The 20,913-nt window shown below is 39.8% G+C and overlaps 1 protein-coding gene across 1 annotated transcript in view; it reads left to right on the plus strand.

The window, feature by feature from the left end:
* The first annotated feature begins 567 nt into the window (after positions 1 to 567).
* Positions 568 to 20,913, plus strand: part of ephb3a (eph receptor B3a) — a 46,393-nt gene continuing 26,047 nt past the window's right edge. Inside the window, exons 1-3 of the mRNA XM_036985602.2 lie at positions 568 to 1,313; positions 15,785 to 15,849; positions 19,892 to 20,564. Coding sequence (XP_036841497.2) covers positions 1,250 to 1,313; positions 15,785 to 15,849; positions 19,892 to 20,564 — 802 coding nt within the window. The 5' untranslated portion in view covers positions 568 to 1,249. The remainder of the gene's footprint in view (positions 1,314 to 15,784; positions 15,850 to 19,891; positions 20,565 to 20,913) is intronic.

The following is a 20,913-nucleotide window of genomic DNA, read 5'->3' on the forward strand; positions in this document are numbered from 1 at the left end:
CTACCCGGACTACTTGCACTGACTCTATGTCCTCACACTGGACTCTACCCGCACACTCAAACATACTTACACTGACACCACAAAACACAAATACACACACCACACAAACATAATATTCTCACACATGCATACTGATGCCACACACACTTTCACACTCACCACATACGCTGCTGCTACTGTCTACTATGTTGTTGCCTAGTCAGTTTACTCCTACCTATATGTACATATACACCTCAATTACCTCATACCCCAGAACATGGACTCTGTACTGGTACTCCCTGTATATAGCCATGTTATTTTACTCATTATTATTATTCATTATTCACTGTCTATTTATTCCTATTGTCACAATTTCGATTTATTTTTCATTTTTATCTTTAATTATCTCTGCATGGTTGGAAAAGGACCCGTAAGTAAGCATTCCACTGTTAGTCTACACCTGTTGTTTACAAAGCATGTGACAAATAAAATATGATTGGACACTCAATAACCCGCGGGAGGCGCTATCTATCCATTTCAAAACGAGGCGTAGATATCGACATTCGTCACCTATCCACAGTTCGTTTTGTATCGAAAATGGATTGATTCAGACAGGTTCGGATTTGAATGAACAGAACCTCCACATAAACCAAGGCCTTTATCTTGTCTCTGATGCTGGTCCCCAAAGTTCACGACATTCTCTCTGCGTCTCGGGAGGGGTGTGACTCGCAGAGCAGGGCAGCTGCTCCACAGCCGACAACCCCCCTCTTCTTACCCCTTCACCCGCACGCCCCAGCCCCCCTCTGTCTCGGCAGTCCCAATTGCCATTCCAACGAACACTCCTTGAGGAGCAACAGCTACATCTGAGTCAGCGAAGTGGATTACTGAGTTTTTCGAAGAAAAAAAAGAAGAAGATTTGCAGTATTTTTGGAGCAATGTGCGAGTGTATAGATGCGCTTTTGGACTACAATTTGGCATCGATAAAGCGCGAGAAAGGCGGAGAGAAAGAGCATTGTAATGCTCCATAGCTTTGCTGTTTCTCCGTGGATTTGGCCGATGATTTGAATGAATAACAAAAATGACTACTTTCGGCGATTGGATGTAGGCTAGTGGAATGGGATGGTTTTTATTTGTTGCATAAATTCAAGACATGCGAATAAAGAGATTTGTAAAAGGTTCTACGTCTCGGGTGGTTTAGGTGCTGTGTATTGTGTGGCACCATCTGAAGGGTCCAGGCAAAACCTTTATTAATGTTGCAAGATCCTAGTTTATGACAATGGATTACTTGCTGTGGATATGCAGCTTTGTGCTTCCCGTGGTATTAGCTGTTGAAGGTATGTATGTCAAATCATTTGAATATACTACACTTTTGCTTGAACTTTTCTTTTTACATGTAGCCTCATTCCGATTAATCGGGTTCTAATACACAATTAATTGGTATATACAGCCTGAAACTAATGACTGCAAAATCGTGTAAATATTCCTCACAAGACAGAATGTTGAATAAATATAAAAATCTGTACTCGGATTTTGAGGCAAAATATCCACAGGAAATATTTTTTTACTCGACTTTTTAGGAGTCCGGTAGGTACAGTGCCTTGCAAAAGTATTCAGACCCCTTGGATTTCTTCACATTTTATTGTGTTTCAAAAGTGCGATTAAAATTTATGCAATTGTCATTTTTTGTTAACAATCTACACAACATACTTTCATGTCAAAGTGGACGTGGTTTCATATACGTTTTTTTATAGCATATATATATTTATATATATATATAAAATCTAACAAATATAGTCGTTGCGTACATTTTCCACAAGCCTAATTTGGTGAAAGTGTCAAATTTAGCTTAAAAGAAATCACATAAGTTACATGGGCTCATTCTGTGAAATAATAGGATTTGACATTATTTTTTTACTTTAATTTTTCCTCTGTCCCCCATCCATACATTACATCTATCTGTAAGTTTGGCTCCCGAAGTGGCGCAGCAGTCTAAGGCACTGCATCTCAGTGCAAGAGGCGTCACTGGTTCAAATTCAGTCTGCATCACATATGGCCGTGATTGGCTGGAGTAGGCCGTCATTGTAAATAAGAATTTGTTCTGAACTGACTTGCCTAGTTAAATAAAAGGTTCCCTTCGTCAAGTATTCCATTTCAAGCACAGATTCAACTACTAAGATTAGGGAAATTTTCAAAAGCCTCATAAAGAAGGGCATTGATTGGTAGGTAGGTAACAATAACTATCTCTTTAAGCATGGTCAAGTTAATAATTATGCTGTGGATGATGTATTAAACCACCCAGACACATCAAAGACACAGTCATCCTGCTGAACTGAGCAGCAGGACAGGAAGAGAACTGCTCAGGGATGTCACCATGAGACCATCTGGGATTTTAAAACAGCCACAAAGTTTAAAAGCTGTGATGGGAGAAAATGGATCAAGAACATTGTACTGAATCCACAATAATGACCTAAATGACAGAGTGAAAAGAAGAACGCAAGTATACTAAATCAAAAATATTCTTAAACATGCATCTTTGGGCACTAAAATATTACTGCAAAAAAAGGAATACACTTTTTGGCCTAAATGCAAAGTCTTATGTTTGGGGGCAAATCCAACACAACACATCACTGAATAACTGCGGCCGTATTTTCAAGCATTGGCAAATACTGGGGATTTTTTCAGGATAAAAAGAAATGGGATGGAGCCAAGCACAGGCAAAATCCTAGAGGAAAACCTGCTTCAGTCTGCTTTACACCTGAGACTAGGAGAGGAATTCACCATTCAGCAGGACAATAACCTACAACAGAAGGCTAAATCTACACTGGAATTGCTTACCAAGAAGATAGTGAATGTACTTGAGTGGTAAAGTTATAGTTTTGACTTAAATCTGCTTGACAATCTATGGCATGACTTGAAAATAGCAATTTGTGTAGATTGCTGACAAAAAAATGACAATTAAATCAAATTTTATCCCACTTGGTAACAATAAAATGTGAAGAAATCCAAGGGGCTTGAATACTTTTGCAAGGCACTGCACTGTATATGTTTGGCACCTAGGTAAAGTGAATTTTATATTGGATTTTCTCTCGTCAATGGCTATTGAACCAAGCCTACCATGACACTGAATATTGTATATTCTGAATCAAGGGAGGATGGCGAACAATCAAAACCTTTTTTGTTGGGTGGTTTAAAATATATATATTTTATGTAAATCAGAATAAAAAAACTAATAATGAAATTCACACAAAAAAGGAGTCCGAATATATCATTGTCAATGTCAGGCTCCCGAGTGGTGCAGCGCACTAAGACACTGCATCTCAGTGCTAGAGGTGTTACTACAGACCCTGGTTCAAATCCAGGCTGTATCACAACCGGCTGTATGTAATTGGGAGTCCCATAGGGCAGTCACAATTGGGCCAGTGTCGTTAGGGTTACGCTGGGGTAGGCTGTCATTGTAAATAAGAATTTGTTCTTAATTGACTTGCCTATTTAAATAAATAAAATGTCATGGCATGCTTGGTTCAATAGAAATTGACAAGAGAAAACCAAATATCCAATATAAAATGCATTTTACCTTGGTGCTGAACTCAATCAATCCAATTAATTTAAAAAGCCATCAGCAGATGTCACTGAACCATATACCTACAGGCTCTACAGAAAGTCAGGTAAACAATACTTTCCCGTGGAAATGTTGTCTCAAATTTCGAACAGCTTGAAGGATAAACCGCCCAGACAACCGGTAGAATAAGTTTAGATATAATTGTATTCTGGCTTGTAAGGAACATTTACACAATTTTGCAGGCATTAGTTTCAGGCTGTATATACCAATGAATTGCGTATTACAGCCTGATTAATCAGACTAGCAGCCTAGATGTTTCCAAAGAATGTGGGTGTTTGCAAGCCATGATGAACTGCCAAAAATGCGATTATGTTTGAATATGAATATTACATTGTATAATAAGATGAAGCGCAGCTTTATTTTGCCAATGGCATGGCGTATTCAAAAATCTGTTATTTTCATTGCAGGTTTTAACTGTGATAGGCTTAAAAATAGTTTTGTTTTGCTAAACCGCCTCTGTTGCCACAATTGAAAATGGATAGAGTAGATCGATTGTTTGGATACAAAGTTACCATTTATGTTCATACTATTCGGGTACGGCCTGTTTTGTATCACACCACTGTATTGTGCTGTGGTTGAGTCACGCATTGGATTTATTCAAGGAAAACAGACTAATGAGAACATACACACAACACACACACAGCAACAGTTCCTTGGTATAGCTTTCCCCACAAAGGAAAGCAGGGACGCCCCATGCATTTTCGGTCCTCCACGTGTCACCCATATGGGTCACACGTCATTGCAGCTGCATCCCCGTCGCTATTGTCGAGTACCTTTTGCTGCGTTGTCACACCCACTAGTTGAGTATTTCATTATGTTGGGTTGCTTGACCAAGCCCATGACACAGCTCAATATGACAAAGGATTCATCCTAAATAAAACACCCACATACTGTATTTTGCTTCTCACAAAGTACACAAGGTACACAAAGTACCACAGATAGGAACTAGTTATCAGTGTCTTTGACATTACACTGATGGGGAGGTTATATACTGACTGTTTTCATATATGTTCAAAATAGGTGCCAAACATTACAACATGCTCAGTGTAAAAAACTTTAGCGTCAGTCTATAAATGTCATCCTCTAGGGAAAAGCCAATATCTCTGGCAATTTAAAGAGGAAAGAATAAACAAATCCTCTAATATCCTGAAGCTTTCTCTCTAGCCAATCAATACCAGTCAATTGTGTGTGTCATTGGACACATACAAAATGACAGGCCAAAGATACATGTAGGCAAGTTGCCTTTAGCTTTGTCTGATCAAGCAGACTGTAATACACAATGTAATTGGTATATACAGCCTAAAATATTGAAGTGCAAAATCATGTAATATTTCCTTACAAGCCAGACTGTTGAATATAATTACATTTGAGCTAGCTCTACCTGTTGTCTGGGCAGTTTTTCCTTCAGCTGCTTGACATTTCAGACAAAATATCCACAGACAAGCATTCTCTCAACCAGCTTCACTTCAACCAAGAGTGTGCAAAGCTGTCATCAAGGCAAAGGGGGGCTTTTTTGATTTATCACTTTTTTGGTTACTACATGATTCCATATTTGTTATTTCCTAGTTTTGATGTCTGTTACAATAATAGTAAAAATAAAGACAAACACTGGAATGAGTAGGTGTGTCCAAACTTTTGACTGGTACTGTACATCAGGAGGGTTGGCAAACCAGGTCCGCGGTTTGTGCTGAGTTCATGGGTTAGTCGACTTGCTAACTGGTTGTATTTCTACTTGTGCTTTGGCCAACTACTGTAGTTTAGCAGGTCGGACATTTCAGAGTTTCCTAGTTCCGACTAGCACATGAACGGGGCATTATCCTCTGTGTTGGGTTATGCCAAACTGGTCAAATCCCAGGGAGAGATAAATGTCACCGGATTCATTTCTGCTTTGTGCAGGGTCCTACACTTTTAATTGAAGTCTGTGTATTTATGAATTGTCAATCTGATATCTTGAATATGGTTTTTATGCCAATAATTTGTGATTGGTTGTAATGGTATGGTCCATGTCAAAGTATCCCATGTACCATACTTAAAGAAAACCTAAACCAAGGTACCTTCATTTAGACTCTACCAGCTCCTTTATATATTTCTCTCCAAATTCCGCCACGTTCCCCGCCTGCCTTTCCTTCCCTGAGTAAAATGTGCTTCTCTTGGACGCCAGCCAGTGTTATCGCTCATCAATTATGGTGCCAGCGTCTAAATCAATGCAGCGGCAGCCTCCCTAGCTGGTCTCACAGAGATTTTCATAGGCTGATGATCAGCCAGTTTTCCCACCGACCAACAACTTCACTTACACAACACTGGGTTGTTAACTAATGTCTGTCCTCTGAGGACGGGGGCAGGTTCGAGTAGTTGAAGTGTATTATGGGTTTTAAGGTTTGTCGGGATCGATGCCTCGTTGTCAGTATGGTGGATTCCAAGAGATTTCATTGGAATTTGGTTCTTGAATTGGCAGTTGGTTTCCGTTACTTTTGTTTTGTCTATTTATTTACTTTTTGTCCTTCGAATTAATCCAATTCATTTGAGTGAGGTACAGTGCCGTTTAGTTCACTCCAATAGATTCATTGGAATTCATGGATTCACGTTGGTTCATTCATTCACGTTGGTTTCCATTAGGATATGTATTTTTTCAACACCAGTATGTATGTCAGTCAAATTTTTTGGGTGGATTTGAGTGCAATGTCCAACTGTGTCCTTGGGTCTGTCCATGAGTTTAGCTAGTGACATAAGCTCTGGCCTCCTAGTCACCCATGCAATGGACATGTGACTCACTGACCCTGTCATCTTCTTTATGACTAACCCCTATAACAGTGATGTTGTGCACTTGTGCTATTTTCAGAGTCGCATGGTATTGGGACGTAGCTGCAATTACGTAATAGCTCAGAAAACCTTAACATCCTACAGAAATAGCTCACTAGGTATGCATGGCTGCAGAAGAACACACTAATATCCAATCATTTCCACACGAATAGCTACGGAAGAGCATCTCCATATCGGCGCACGCTTTATTTATCTCTTCTCTGTAGAGCATACAGTAAATACTCATAATTATGAATGGAACCATATGCGCAGATGCAAATAGCCAGAAGGAGAACGTTGAATTGGGGTCTGCTTGAGTTGATTAAAGCGGTTCAACAAGCGTCAAAGATAACATTGCTCAATCTTGCAATTGTGTGTAGAGGAAAAGGAAGACGCTCTCACACGCAAACTAGACAGCGAGATAGTCATACAGTAGGCCTAAGCACTCTGAATTTGCACTACGAATTTGCTGTTTACAGTCAAAATACCCATTTGTTGTATGTAGCCGACCATGCACAACATCAGTGGAGAGATGTTACACCTTTGAATATTTAATCTGTTTGTGGATGGGAGTGTGAAATGAATACGAGGAGAGGCTTTCCTTCCATAGCAGCCCATCTCAACAAAGTGAATTAAATATTAGCATGTGTGCTCCCATAGCAGCAGTGAGCATGTTTGCTCCAGTGATCAAAAACAGTATACACCATGGGCGGTGAATGAGATGCTGTAAGGACAACAAGTTCCCGTTTGAGCACAGTTTTTTTTGGCCCTGGGGGAGGTATCATCACTGCCAGTTTTATGATGGGGGGGGGGGGGGGTGTACATTTGAGTTATAGCATCAAGGGGAGACTTTTAAACGGTACATGTACATGAAGGGCAAATGCGTAGGTAGAGAGCTGTACATTTGGGACGCTGTTCAATCAAAAGCTGTGTCCGGCTTTCAGGTTTCTGTCAAAAACGATATATACTTCATTCGCGTCTAAAGCGTTTTTAAAAATGTATTTAGTAATGGGCCTACAGTTAATTCTCAATCTGAATTTAACTCATGTGTTAAGCCTGTGGATACAGGACCTCTAATCTACACTGATGTTCTTTGTGTGTTAGTGCGTGGAACTCTTCCCAGGCAAACACATGTTAAGTAATAATGAGCCTCGCTAGGGTCTGTGGAGAGTTCAGTTGGAGTAGAGTTTATGTTACCTCTATGCACACAGAGCGTTGGATCTAACGTAAAAGAATCAACCTGGACCCTTAGATGGGCTTTTTGTCTTGGCTCTTGTTGAATGTGAAGACAGCTAGTCAGTGTTCTTGCTGCCTCAAGAAGCCCATCAAATTGCCAGATTTGAGTTATAGCAGCAAGGGGAGACTTAAACGGTACATGTACATGGAAAGCAAATGCGTAGGTAGAGAGTGGTACACTTGGGATGCTATCCAATCGAAAGCTGTGCCCGGCTTTTAGGTTTCTTGTCAAAAACAATGCTTCTAAAGCATGTTTGATTTAGTATTGGGCCTACAGTAAATTATTCTCAATCTGAATTGAACTAATGTGTTAAGCCTGTGGATACAGGACCTCTAATCTACAATGTTCTTTGTATGTTAGTGCGTGGAACTCTTCTCATGTCCTCAATCTTCACACAATACCCCATAATGACAAAGCGAACAGGTTTTTAGAAATGTTGGCAAATTTATAAAAATATGAATAAACTTATTTACAAAAGTATTCAGACCCTTTGCTATGAGACTTTAAATTGAACTAAGTTGCATCCTGTTTCCATTAATCATCCTTGAGATTTTTCTACAACTTGGAGTCCACCTGTGGCAAATTCTGTTGATTGGACATGATTTGGAAAGGCACACACCTGTCTATTTAAGGTCCCACAGTCCCACCATGCCATGAGATCTAAGGAGTTGTCTGTAGAGCTCCGAGACAGGATTGTGTCGAGGCACAGATCTGACGTAAGGATACCAAGACAGTTTTACAGCATTGAAGGTCCCCGAGAACACAGTGGCCTCCATCATTCTTAAATGGAAGAAGTTTGGAACCACCAAGATTCTTCCTAGAGCTGGCCGCCGGGCCAAACTGAGCCATCGGGGGAGAAGGGCCTTGGTCAGGTAGGTGACCTACAACCCAATGGTCACTCTGACAGAGCTCCAGAGTTCCTCTGTGGAGATCTGTGGGAGAACCTTCCAGAAGGACAACCGTCTCTGCAGCACTCCACCAATCTGTTCTTTATAGTGGAGTGGCAAGACAGAAGCCATGCCTCAGTAAAAGGCACCTGACAGCCCGCTTGGAGTTTGCCAAAGGCACCTAAAAGACTCTCAGACCATGAGAAACAAGATTCTCAAGCTTGTAGCATCATACCCCAAAATACTCAAGGCTATAATCGCTGCCAAAGGTGTATAATTACTCTATTAGTACATTCCAAAATCACTAATAGGTTTTATTGAACCTTTATTTTGACAGGGAGTCATGCTGAAACCAATGTCTCTTTTGGTAATTTCTATCAAGGCACAAGGTGAGACCCAAATGCAGACACAGGAGGCAGATGGTTGGAGTCTTACAATGTTTATTAATCTAAAGGGATAGGCAAGATAAATGTCATGGACAGGCAAAAAGGTCAAAACCAGAGCAGAGTCCAGGAGGTACAGAGTGGTACACAGGCTTGTGCTCAAGGCAGGCAGAATGGTCAGGCAGGCAAGTCCAGAAACAGGCAAGGGTCAAAACCGGGAGGACTAGAAAAAGGCGAAGGCAAAGGCAGGAGAACGGGAAAACTGCTGGCTGACTTGGAAACATACAAGACGAACTGGCACAGAGAGACAGGAAACACAGGGATAAATACACTGGGGGAAAAGCGACACCTGGAGAAGGTGCAGACAATCACAAGGACAGGTGAAACAGATCAGGGCATGACAATTTCCATGTAAAAGGACCCGTGAGCACCAACATGAAGTTCATACAGATGTAGGATCATAATTTGATCACTTTTGTTGCTGAGAATGTTCCTGCTCAGCAGGAAACGTAGCCTGTTTGTTTTTTTTTTAAAAGGCTTCTAAAGTTTTTAATTTCACTTTGAAATTTGACTTGATTTGCCCTGACAAAAATGTATCAACCCCTACAAGAATGTCCATTAACTGTAATCCACATAATAATGAACATGTTATGTTACAGCAGGGTTATTTTCCTTAAGTAGCAAACTGCCTTCAAATCCTATATCTATAGGAGCATATAGAATTTGGTGTAAAATGAAAGTGAAGAGTCTTATATTTTTGGGAAATGAAGGCATGGATACGTTTTCCAATCATTTCCCTGTGCTGTGCTGTACTGTATAGTTTACTAAGGCTGGCACAATTACCGTATAACCATGTGACTGACGGTTATGGACAAAATAAAATAACCGTCATAACCGAAAAGAAAAAAATGTCATTAAGGCAAAGGGTGGCTACTTTGAATAATCTCAAATATCAAATATATTTAGATTTGTTTAACACTTTTTTGGTTACTACATGATTCCATATGTGTTATTTCATCATTTTGATGTCTCAAGTTTTGACTGGTACTGTATGTAATCATTTTGAATTGACAGCTGACTGAAGAGGGGCCGGCGGGCATTCGTGCGGTTGAGTCTGTTTCTGAGATAACATGGACTCTTAACAACGTGATTAAACTTTGTTGCCCCATTTTTTAAAACAAGCAAGGTGTTGCAGCAAATGATGAATAGATTGGGTTTGGAACTTCTAACCTTGGCAATTTGGCAGGTAAACTCATTTGTAAATTCTTCTTCTTTCTTTTTGCTATTCTAACCGTTATTACGGAGACCATGGTCATTTGGCGGGCCTATTACCATCATCCAAAATTCCATGACCGTCACAGCCCTATACTCAACTTTTATTTTCTTTACTGTATTGTGAAAACTTGTGAAGCATAGATATCTATGGTTGGTAAAGTTTTGTCCGGTCTGGACTAGAGGTCAACTGATTATGATTTTTCAACGCCGATACCGATTATTGGAGGACAAAAAAAGCCGATACCGATTTATCGGCCGATTTTTAAAATGTATTTGTAATAATGACAATTACAACAATACTGAATGAACACTTATTTGAACTTAATATAATACATCAATAAAATCAATTTCGCCTCAAATAATGAAACATGTTCAATTTGGTTTAAATAATGCAAAAACTAAGTGTTGGAGAAGAAAGTAAAACTGCAATATGTGCCATGTAAGAAAGCTAACATTTAAGTTCCTTGCTCAGAACATGAGAACATATGAAGGCTGGTGGTTCCTTTTAACATCAGTCTTCAATATTCCCAGGTAAGACGTTTTAGGTTGTAGTTATTATAGGAATTATAGGACTAGTTCTCTCTATACCATTTGTATTTCATATACCTTTGACTATTGGATGTTCTTATAGGCACTTTAGTATTGCCAGTGTAACAGTATAGCTTCCGTACCTCTCCTCCCTCCTACCTGGGCTCGAACCAGGAACACATCGACAACAGCCACCCTCGAAGCAGCGTAACCCATGCAGAGCAAGGGGAACAACCACTCCAAGTCTCAGAGCAAGTGACGTTTGAAACGCTAGTAGCGCACACCCCGCTAACTAGCTAGCCATTTCACTTCTGTTACACCAGCCTAATCTCGGGAGTTGATAGGCTTGAAGTCATAAACAGCGCAATGCTTGAAGCACAGCAAAGAGCTGCTGGCAAAACGCACAAAAGTGCTGTTTGAATGAATGCTTACGAGCCTGCTGGTGCCTACTATCGCTCAGTCAGACTGCTCTATCAAATCATAGACTTAGTTATAACATAATAACACACAGAAATACGAGCCTTAGGTCATTAATATGGTCGAATCCGGAAACAATCATCTCGAAAACAAAACGTTTATTATTTCAGTGAAGTACGGAACCGTTCCGTATTTTATCTAACGGGTGGCATCCATCAGTCTAAATATTCCTGTTACATTGCACAACCTTCAATGTTATGTCATAATTATGTAAAACTCTGGCAAATTAGTTTGCAATGAGCCAGGCGGCCCAAACTGTTGCATATACACTGACTCTGCGTGCAATGAACGCAAGAGAAGTGACTCAATTTCACCTGGTTAATATTGCCTGCTAACCTGGATTTCTTTTATCTAAATATGCAGGTTTAAAAATATATACTTCTGTGTATTGATTTTAAGAAAGGCATTGGTGTTTATGGTTAGGTACACGTTGGAGCAACAACAGTCCTTTTTCGCGAATGCGCACTGCATCAATTATATGCAACGCAGGACACGCTAGATAAACTAGTCATCAACCATGTGTAGTTATAACTAGTGATTATGATTGATTAAGTTTAATGCTAGCTAGCAACTTACCTTGGCTTCTTACTGCATTCGTGTAACAGGCGGGCTCCTCGTGAGGCAGGCGGTTAGAGCGTTGGACTAGTTAACCGTAAGGTTGCAATATTGAATCCCTGAGCTGACAAGGTAAAAATCTGTCGTTCTGCCCCTGAACAAGGCAGTTAACCCACTGTTCCTAGGCCGTCATTGAAAATAAGAATGTTTTCTTAACTGACTTGCCTAGTTAAATAAAGATGAAATAAAGGTGTAAAAAAAATAAAAAATCGGTGTCCAAAGTTACCGATTTCCGATTGTTATGAAAACTTGAAATCGGCCCTAATTAATCGGCCATTCCGATTAATCGGTCGACCTCTAGTCTGGACCAACCAAATTGGGTCTTGTTTGGGAGGCAGATCTCATTAGAATAATCGCCAGTGGGTAGAATAATACTCAAACAAAAAATGTTCTACCTTTGTGTACCTATTTAGGATGCATCACCATGAAGAGAATGACATTCACAATTATACATTTCTGTATAGTACAGATCCAGGACCCATGGTGTCGTTCTGTTACCGTCATTCTGTTACCACTTAGTTCAATAAATCAAAGTAGATTTTTTTCAAACTCAAGGTGTCATGTTATAGCTGACACCCCATTCTTTCTGCGGACATCTTTGAATCTTAAGTCGGACTAGATATTTAACAAAGAGTTTGGAAAATGTGGTCACATAAAAAACTGAGAGAGATTTTACTGTCATTTTGTTACCAAACTTTGCATTGGCGCTGTTGCTCAAGTAAATGTGTTTTAGTAAAATTGTCAGTAGCAATTGTTAAAAGTAGACTCTCATAGGTGTATGGTTTGTTAAACTTTGCAATCAATGGTTTTTGCTTGGCATACATTTTAATGTGAGAAAGTGAGTCTCAGCGTCACTCTGTTACCGTGGAATTGCCCTTTTACAGATGAACCCCGTATACACATCAAAACACATATATACACATAAATACACATGTCAATATTCACATAAATACACATGTCAATATTCACATCAATACACATGTCAATATTCACATCAATACACATATATACACATAAATACACATGTCAATATTCACATAAATACACATGTCAATATTCACATAAATACACATGTCAATATTCACATCAATACACATATATACACATAAATACACATGCCAATATTCACATCAATACACAAAAAGCAAAACACAGTCATGGAAAACAAACACATTCTTCATTAAAAAGGTGCTCAATCAGCCTTTTAAATTGTATTATAATACATTTGAAGCGATAGTGTGATCAACTGTTTTGGCGCCATTTCGCGCTGCTTTGAGACAAGCGCGGAGACTCGTCTTGATAAATCAATCAATGTGCGATTTCTTTCTTTTCACTAAATCTTTGTTTGGATATTGGTTGGGCTGCAATTAGGCTGTGGAAATGTTAGCCAAATTGAGGTGCTGCTCATGATCATCTTGTCTCGTTGGCTCATTTGTTAGCACTGATCAGAGCATTTTGCCAAGCATGTTACTGTATGTAGCATATAACAAGTGGATTATTTTCCTCTTCAGTCGCCTGTGACTTCTCTTAATCAATCAATGTGATTTTGTTTCAGTGAATCGCCGTCTGTATATTCGGTTAAATCTCTGTCTGGGCAAATAAGTAGAGGGGCTAGCTCATCTATCACTGATTAGATACAGTTCGCATTGCAATAATGTAGCCTAAATCAAGTGCAGGCCTATTATTTAGCTTGATCGCGTGTAGGCAACTCCAAAAGCCCACGGAGGTTGTGAAATATGAACCCAAGACTCACGTGCTTTTGTAAAATATAGATTTTCGATTATTTTCTATCGGTATCGGGATGAAGACACTCTCATTGTAAGACCCGACGCCTTTCTCCCTAACAAAGCGGAGTGAGGGTAGGAAAAGACATGAAACGTGGATTTAAAAAAAGCATTTTGCTTGCCATGGGCTCAATTCAAAATGACAGCCATTCCACACCTTGCTGTATCTATAAATACTATTTGTATTTTATTCTGTTATGCTTGAATTCTATTCTTAGGCTACCCTAATCGCAGTCAACACACATATTTTACAGACGGCTAAGTGTGTCTTGTTTGTTTAATGAACAAAACAACTGTGGGCTGCACAGACCAGTAACATAATTCATCTCAATATGCCATTCGATTCTTTAGAAATGACATTTTATTAGTCTTATAAATGTTTCTTAGGACCTGCCTAAAACAAATTTAATAACGGATTTCCTTGTGATGGTGTATATTCAATGGATTTATTCAAATAGACGTCCACCCACATGGGCCCACGTCTACTAAACGTCTACTGAACTCCTAAACTTGCCCGCATGTACACTGGAGATTTAAAAGGCTTATTCCGGCAAGAATGTGGTAAAAAAATGGGACTATATGAATTGGGTTCTAAAAAAACATTGGCAGATTGTTTTTAGCAGGCACCATACCGTAAAGTCTGTCTGTAAAGGGAATGAGAATCAAGAAGGTAACCTTTTACACTTTATAGCTAATCTAGATCCAAACTATGGTAATAAGGAAGCTAGTCCTCAGGGTTGGGGAGTAACTGATTACAAAATAAACTAACTGGAATCAGATATGTTACCAGCAAAAAGCATTCTAATCAGATTACGGGTACTTTTGAAAACTAGATGATTACTTCTTGGATTACTTTTAAATTCAGAAAGGATTTTTGCGAAAATACATTGACACCTTTTTCTCAATGTCATTCAATTCAGCATTGAAAAAAGGTGCAAGTTTAAGTTTGTTCTGACCACAAGTCGGAGACCACCATGATTCAGATTACATTACTGAGTTTGGGTAATCCAAAAGTTACATTACATTACAATGTTGGACAGGTAACTAGTAACTGTAATGGATTGCATTTAGAAAGTAACCTACCCAACCCTGATAGTTTTTACCCTTATTTAACTAGGCAAGTCAGTTAAGAATAAATTCTTATTTACAATAATGGCCTACACTGGCCAAACCCGGACAACGCTGGGCCAATTGTGCGCCACCCTATGGGATTCCCAATCACGGCTGGTTGTGATACAGCCTGGAATCAAACCAGGGTGTTTGTAGTGACACCTCAAGCACTGAGATGTAGTGCCTTAGACTGCTGCGCAACACAGGGGCCCAAGCTCCCATGCTTGAGCTTCTATTCAAAGTAATTGACACAACTGTAAATTGGAGGTGCATTCCAGTAAACAACAAGAAGATAAACTTTTGCAAGTCTTTGGTGTGTTTTGATGACTTCTCTCAACCATCATACAGATTGACAGGTGACAACGAGGTCTATTGATCCTCTTATTTCCTCTTTCTTCCCTGTATTTGTTTAACCTCCTCATCCTTCGATTTTCATACTCCTGACTCTCTCAAAATGACCTGTACAATACGAGGTCACCACTCTGGGGAATCCACTATGGCTGGGCCGAGTAGTGATTTGTGATTGATTGTGATATCACTTAGTAATAAAGCTTTGAAATTTGATCGAGATTATTTCTCCCTCCTAGGGGAAGGGACATTTTCTAAAAATTTCTACATTTTCAGTGATATCAAAGGCAGACAGGTTTTTTCTTCCATCATCATCTTTTTATTTAGAGCTTTATGAGGATTTAACAGTTTTCTGTGTACCCGGTGTTTTATGTATCCGTGTGGAATTGATGCCGATAGACTTACATCTTATGAGAAGAATAGACAAAAATAATAAATAAGGTAAATAATAGACTTCTGCTTTTAGGACTAATTTTTATTTCCAACCACCACTTACTAGTTATTGCAGCGTTTCCCAAACTCGGTCCTCAGGACCCCAAGGGGGTTTTGGTTTTTGCCCTAGCCCTACACAGCTGATTTGAATGATCAAAACCTGATGATTAGTTGATTATTTGAATCAGCTGTGTAGTGCTAGGGCTAAAACGAAAGCGTGCAACCCTTGGGGCCCCGGGTTTGGGAAACGCCGAGTTATTGTTTGTTACAATAGCTTCTTGGTTTAACTAACTCCTGTTCTTGATTTATAGAAACACTAATGGACAGCAAGTGGGCGACCACAGAACTGGCCTGGACCACATTTCCGGAGAGTGGGGTGAGTGTGTTGTTATTCCACAGCATTTGTTACATTTGCTACTTAGTACAGCTCCCCCTGACTTAAACGACACACCTCCCACTGTTTTATACCTCTCTTTGTAAAGTTTATTTTCTTTTCTTCATTGCTAAAAACAAATGAGAAACATACACCTTTAAGTTTTACTTTTAAGCAAAGCTTTTCTTAAATGAAGATCCTCAAACCTCCAAAATAGTCCAAAACACAAATCTCCAATATAGTAAAAAAAAATACTAAACTCTGCTACATACTCATATTGAATACATATAGACCCAAAATGGCAACAAACACGGCTGCAGCAACACTAGCTGAAGAATTTGGAAATACAGTACCAGTCAAAAGTTTGGACACACCTACACATTCCAGGGGTTTTCTTTGTTTACTATTTTCTACATTGTAGATGAATAGAGAATACATAACAACTATGAAATGACACATTGAATCATGTAGTAACCAAAAAAGTGTTTAAACAAATCAAAATATATTTTGTATTTGAAAAATCTCAAAGTAGCCACTATTTGCCTTGATGACAGCTTTGCACACTCTTGGCATTCTCTCAACCAGCTTCTTGAGGTAGTCACCTGGAATGCATTTCAATTAACAGGTGCACCTTGTTCAGTTAATTTGTGGAATTTCTTTCCTTCTTAATGCGTTTGAGCCAATCAGTTGTGTTTGTGACAAGGGAGGGGGGGTATACAGAACATAGCCCTATTTGGTAAAAGACCAAGTCCATATTATGGCAAGAACAGCTCAAATAAGCAAGAGAAATGACAGTCCATCATTACTTGAAGACATGAAGGTCAGTCAATCCAAAGTGCAGTCGCAAAAACCATCAAGCACTATAATGAAACTGGCTCTCATGAGGACTGCCACAGGAAAAGAAGACCCAGTTACCTCGGCTGCAGAGGATAAGTTCATTATAGTTAACTGAACCTCAGGTTGCAGCCCAAATAAATGCTTCACAGAGTTCAAATAACAGAGGCATCTCAACATCCACTGTTCAGAGGAGACTGTGTGAATCAGGCCTTCATGGTTGAAACCACTACTAAAGAACACCAATAAGAAGAAGAGACTTTCTTGGGCCCAGAAATACGAGCAAAGGATATTAGACCAGTGGAAATCTGTCCTTTGGTCTGATGAGTCCAAATTTGAGATATTTGGTTCAAACCGCCGTGTCTTTGTGAGACGCAGAGTAGTTTAACGGATGATGTGTGATACATGTGTAGTTCCCACCGTGAAGCATGGAGGAGGAGGTGTGATAGTGTGGGGGTGCTTTGCTGGTGATACTGTTGGTGATTTATGTAGAATTCATGGCACATTTGACCAGCATGGCTACCACAGCATTCTGCAGCAATATGCCATCCCATCTGGTTTGCGCTTAGTGGGGCTATCATTTTGTTTTTCAACAGAACAATGACCCAACACCTCCAGGCTGTGTAAGGGTTATTTGACCAATAAGAAGATTGATAGAGTGCTGAATCAGATGACTTGGCCTCCACAATCTCCGACCTCAACCTATTTGAAATGGTTTGGGATGAGTCGGACCGCAAAGTGAAGGAAAAGCAGCCAACAAGTGCTCAGCGTATGTGTAAACTCCTTCAAGATGGTTGGAAAAGCATTCCAGGTGAAGTTGGTTGAGAGAATGCCAAGATTGTGCAAAGCTGTCATCAAGGCAAAGGGTGGCTACTTTGAAGAATCTCAAATATAAAATATTTAGATTTCTTTAACACTTTTTTGGTTACTACATGATTCCATATGTGTTATGTCATAGTTTTGATGTCTTCACTATTATTCTACAATGTAGAAAATAGTAAAAAAATTATGAAAAACCCTTGAATGAGTGTCCAAACTTTTGACTTGTACTGTATTTCTCTTAAAGTGGAAGAAGCCAATAGGCAAATTACAACTGGGAATGAATATTTCAGCCGATCATATCCCCCATAGAAATGGTGAGAAAATAAAACAACATATATTTGACCCCTAGGCTAACAGCTTGACAGACCTTCCCCACTCCCGGGCAGTGTAATTTGTCTTTTGTACGTGAGCGCAAAGTCAGTCGATGAAACCGATGGGTTACCATGGCAACAATCTTCGGCAGTCCATTCTTTTCAGGCCTTTCTGCAGACTCACACCGAATGTCTTTGCACCCCAAGAAGTCATATGTCATTAGGGCAAGGCGGCCCTCTCAAAATGCGTGACAAGCCCATACGTTCTGTCCGGGTGCAATTATCATATTTTTGAGGTATTGCTGCTGCGACGTGTTGCACTTGATTTATGGTGTAGAACGCTGACTCCTGGACTCATCGTTTTGGAATAAATTGCATGCGTGCGTGCTCTGCCAAATATGGAATTATGCATTCTGTTCCTCTTGTTGAATTGATCAATGTTTGGAGCCCTCATTAAGAATGGAAATGAATTATTCAGGTTGAGTTGTTAGAATCAAAAGATTAACTTCTTGGAAAAGGTGATTTATTCCTTGGGCAAAAATATGTTAATAACCCAGTTAATCATGGATCATGGTTAATCATGGATTTAATCCTGTAATAGATAGCTCTTTGAATATTTCCTATAGGTAGTCATGCCTATATTGTAGAATATATTTGGTGTAGAATATCTGGGGATATGAACTGGTGTAAATGGTTTATTTGCTGACTGTAGAGAACCATATCATCGTTAGACCGTTGTTGAAGCTAAGTGCTGTGAAATAATTAATTGACTGCTTCACTCAATGAGGTATACTGACCACGTTTCATAGCATGCAAAAAATACTTCTCACGGCTTTGAAGAGTAGGCTTGGAAACGTTCCACTTGAAATATACCACTTGAATCGTAAAGTACCGTAAAACTTCAATCAAACGCTGAGTCTCAAATAGCCGCCTGTCCCTTTTAATAGCCGAGCAACGGCACACATTTCAACACACAAACACCTGTTTCAAATAAACACCGGGTCTAAATGAATTTTTTTTATGCGGTAACCATGAATTACCATGAATTGTTTATGAGTTGTAACGTTTGAGTTGCTGCATGAAATAATTCAGTAACGTCTCGAAAAGATTATGTCAATCATCCGTTTTCATCACAAGTAAGAAACTGCTAGCCATTGGTTGCGAACAGCTGAGAACCACTAGCTAACGGGCAAGCATAAAAACAGTCAACAACTTTGGGGAGTACACACCCCCAGAAATCGTCCGATCGCCCTCTAACGGCAAAAGTAAGAACTGACGAAAATGTATGGTCAAAGACGAAAACAATTGCTCTGTGAAAGAAAAACATTTTGGGGGTTGAAATAGAGGCATACTAAGACAAAATAAAACGTGACAGTGTGTAAATGATAACACATTATTGAAGGAAATGAAGAAATGTATTAAAATGCTAGAAGTGAATGCTGGAACTAAACAATTAACTATTCAAATGAGCAAAAGCTGTGTGCATTAGGGAAATAGAAGCCTGGCTCAAATAGAAGCCTGTCTCTAATAAGCGCCTGTTGTGTTCAGTGATTTGAGCAAATAAACAGCCAGTCTATTAATTCAAGTATTACACTATACACCATAACACCTTCATGATGCAACCAGAAAGAGGACATTGCATTTGAATTGCCCCTTTAGTAAATAATGAACTGTTTGCATTATACACGATTTGACATTAGAAATGGCAGAACTCATTAAAAATAGGCCCTATAATCTCTTTCAATATCAGCACTTACTAAATTACTGTAGCATTTGGAGAACCAACATTTCCTAGGAAGGACATTCTGATTGCTACCTTTCCTGTGCAATTATACTATGATTATATGAAGACCTAGGTTCAATTAGTATTTGTTTTCTTTCAAAGGCTTTGCATGTTAGAGCCTGTCTCGAGTGCCAGATGAGTAGGGTTTGCATTTTTGGCACTATTGCATTGGTTCAAGCAAGCTCAACCAAACGCAGCTAAACTATTTGAAATAAAATAAATACTATTTGAACCCAGGTCTGATGATATCTACAGTTCTCTTCACTAGTAACATTGTTTGTCTGTTTTCCTGCAGTGGGAGGAGGTGAGTGGCTACGACGATTCAATGAGTCCTATCAGGACATACCAGGTGTGCAATGTGCGCGAACCCAACCAGAACAATTGGCTGAGGACGGACTTCATCCCCCGTAAGGGCGTGCTGCGCGTCTACGTGGAGCTCAAGTTCTCCGTCCGTGACTGTGCCAGTATTCCCAACATCCCCGGCTCCTGCAAGGAGACCTTTAACCTCTTCTACTACGAGTCTGATGGCGATACCGCTACGGAAAGTAGTCCCTTGTGGAGGGAGACCCCTTATGTCAAAGTTGACACCATTGCCCCTGATGAGAGTTTTTCCTTGCTCGAGGCAGGCAGGATCAACACCAAAGTGAGAAGCTTTGGCCCTATTTCCAAGGCCGGCTTCTACCTGGCCTTTCAGGACCTGGGGGCTTGTATGTCCTTGATATCCGTGCGGGTTTTTTTCAAGAAGTGCTCGACGACCATCGCAAACTTCGCCGTCTTCCCCGAGACGGCCACAGGGGCCGAGGCCACCTCCTTGGTCATCGCCCCAGGGGCGTGTGTGTCTAACGCTCAGGAGTTGTCCGTCCCTCTTAAGCTATACTGCAACGGGGATGGGGAGTGGATGGTTCCCGTGGGGTCTTGTACCTGCATGCCGGGGTTTGAGCCTGCTATGGCCGACACACAGTGCCAGGGTGAGTTTTTAGTCTATAGGTGCCTGTTTTTACTTTGAACTAAAGCCTGGTTTTTAATGTTTAACTAAAGCCTGTTTTTTATGTTGATATCCCTTTAAATGGGCAATAGGGATGCATAACAACAGAGAGGTTTCAAAAACAGGGGCACTTCCTGATTGGATTTTCCTCAGGTTTTAGCCTGCAAAATCAGTTCTGTTTAACTCACAGACAAAATGTTGACAGTTTTTGAAACTTTAGAGTGTTTTCTATCCTAATATGTCAATTATATGCTTATTCTAGCATCTGGTCCTGAGAAATAGGCCGTTTACTTTGTGAACATTATTTTTCCAAACATAAAAATAGTGCCCCC

This window comes from Oncorhynchus mykiss, chromosome 8 (assembly GCF_057628025.1).
Source record: "Oncorhynchus mykiss isolate SJ-2025 chromosome 8, ASM5762802v1, whole genome shotgun sequence".
Taxonomy (NCBI): Eukaryota; Metazoa; Chordata; class Actinopteri; order Salmoniformes; family Salmonidae; genus Oncorhynchus; species Oncorhynchus mykiss.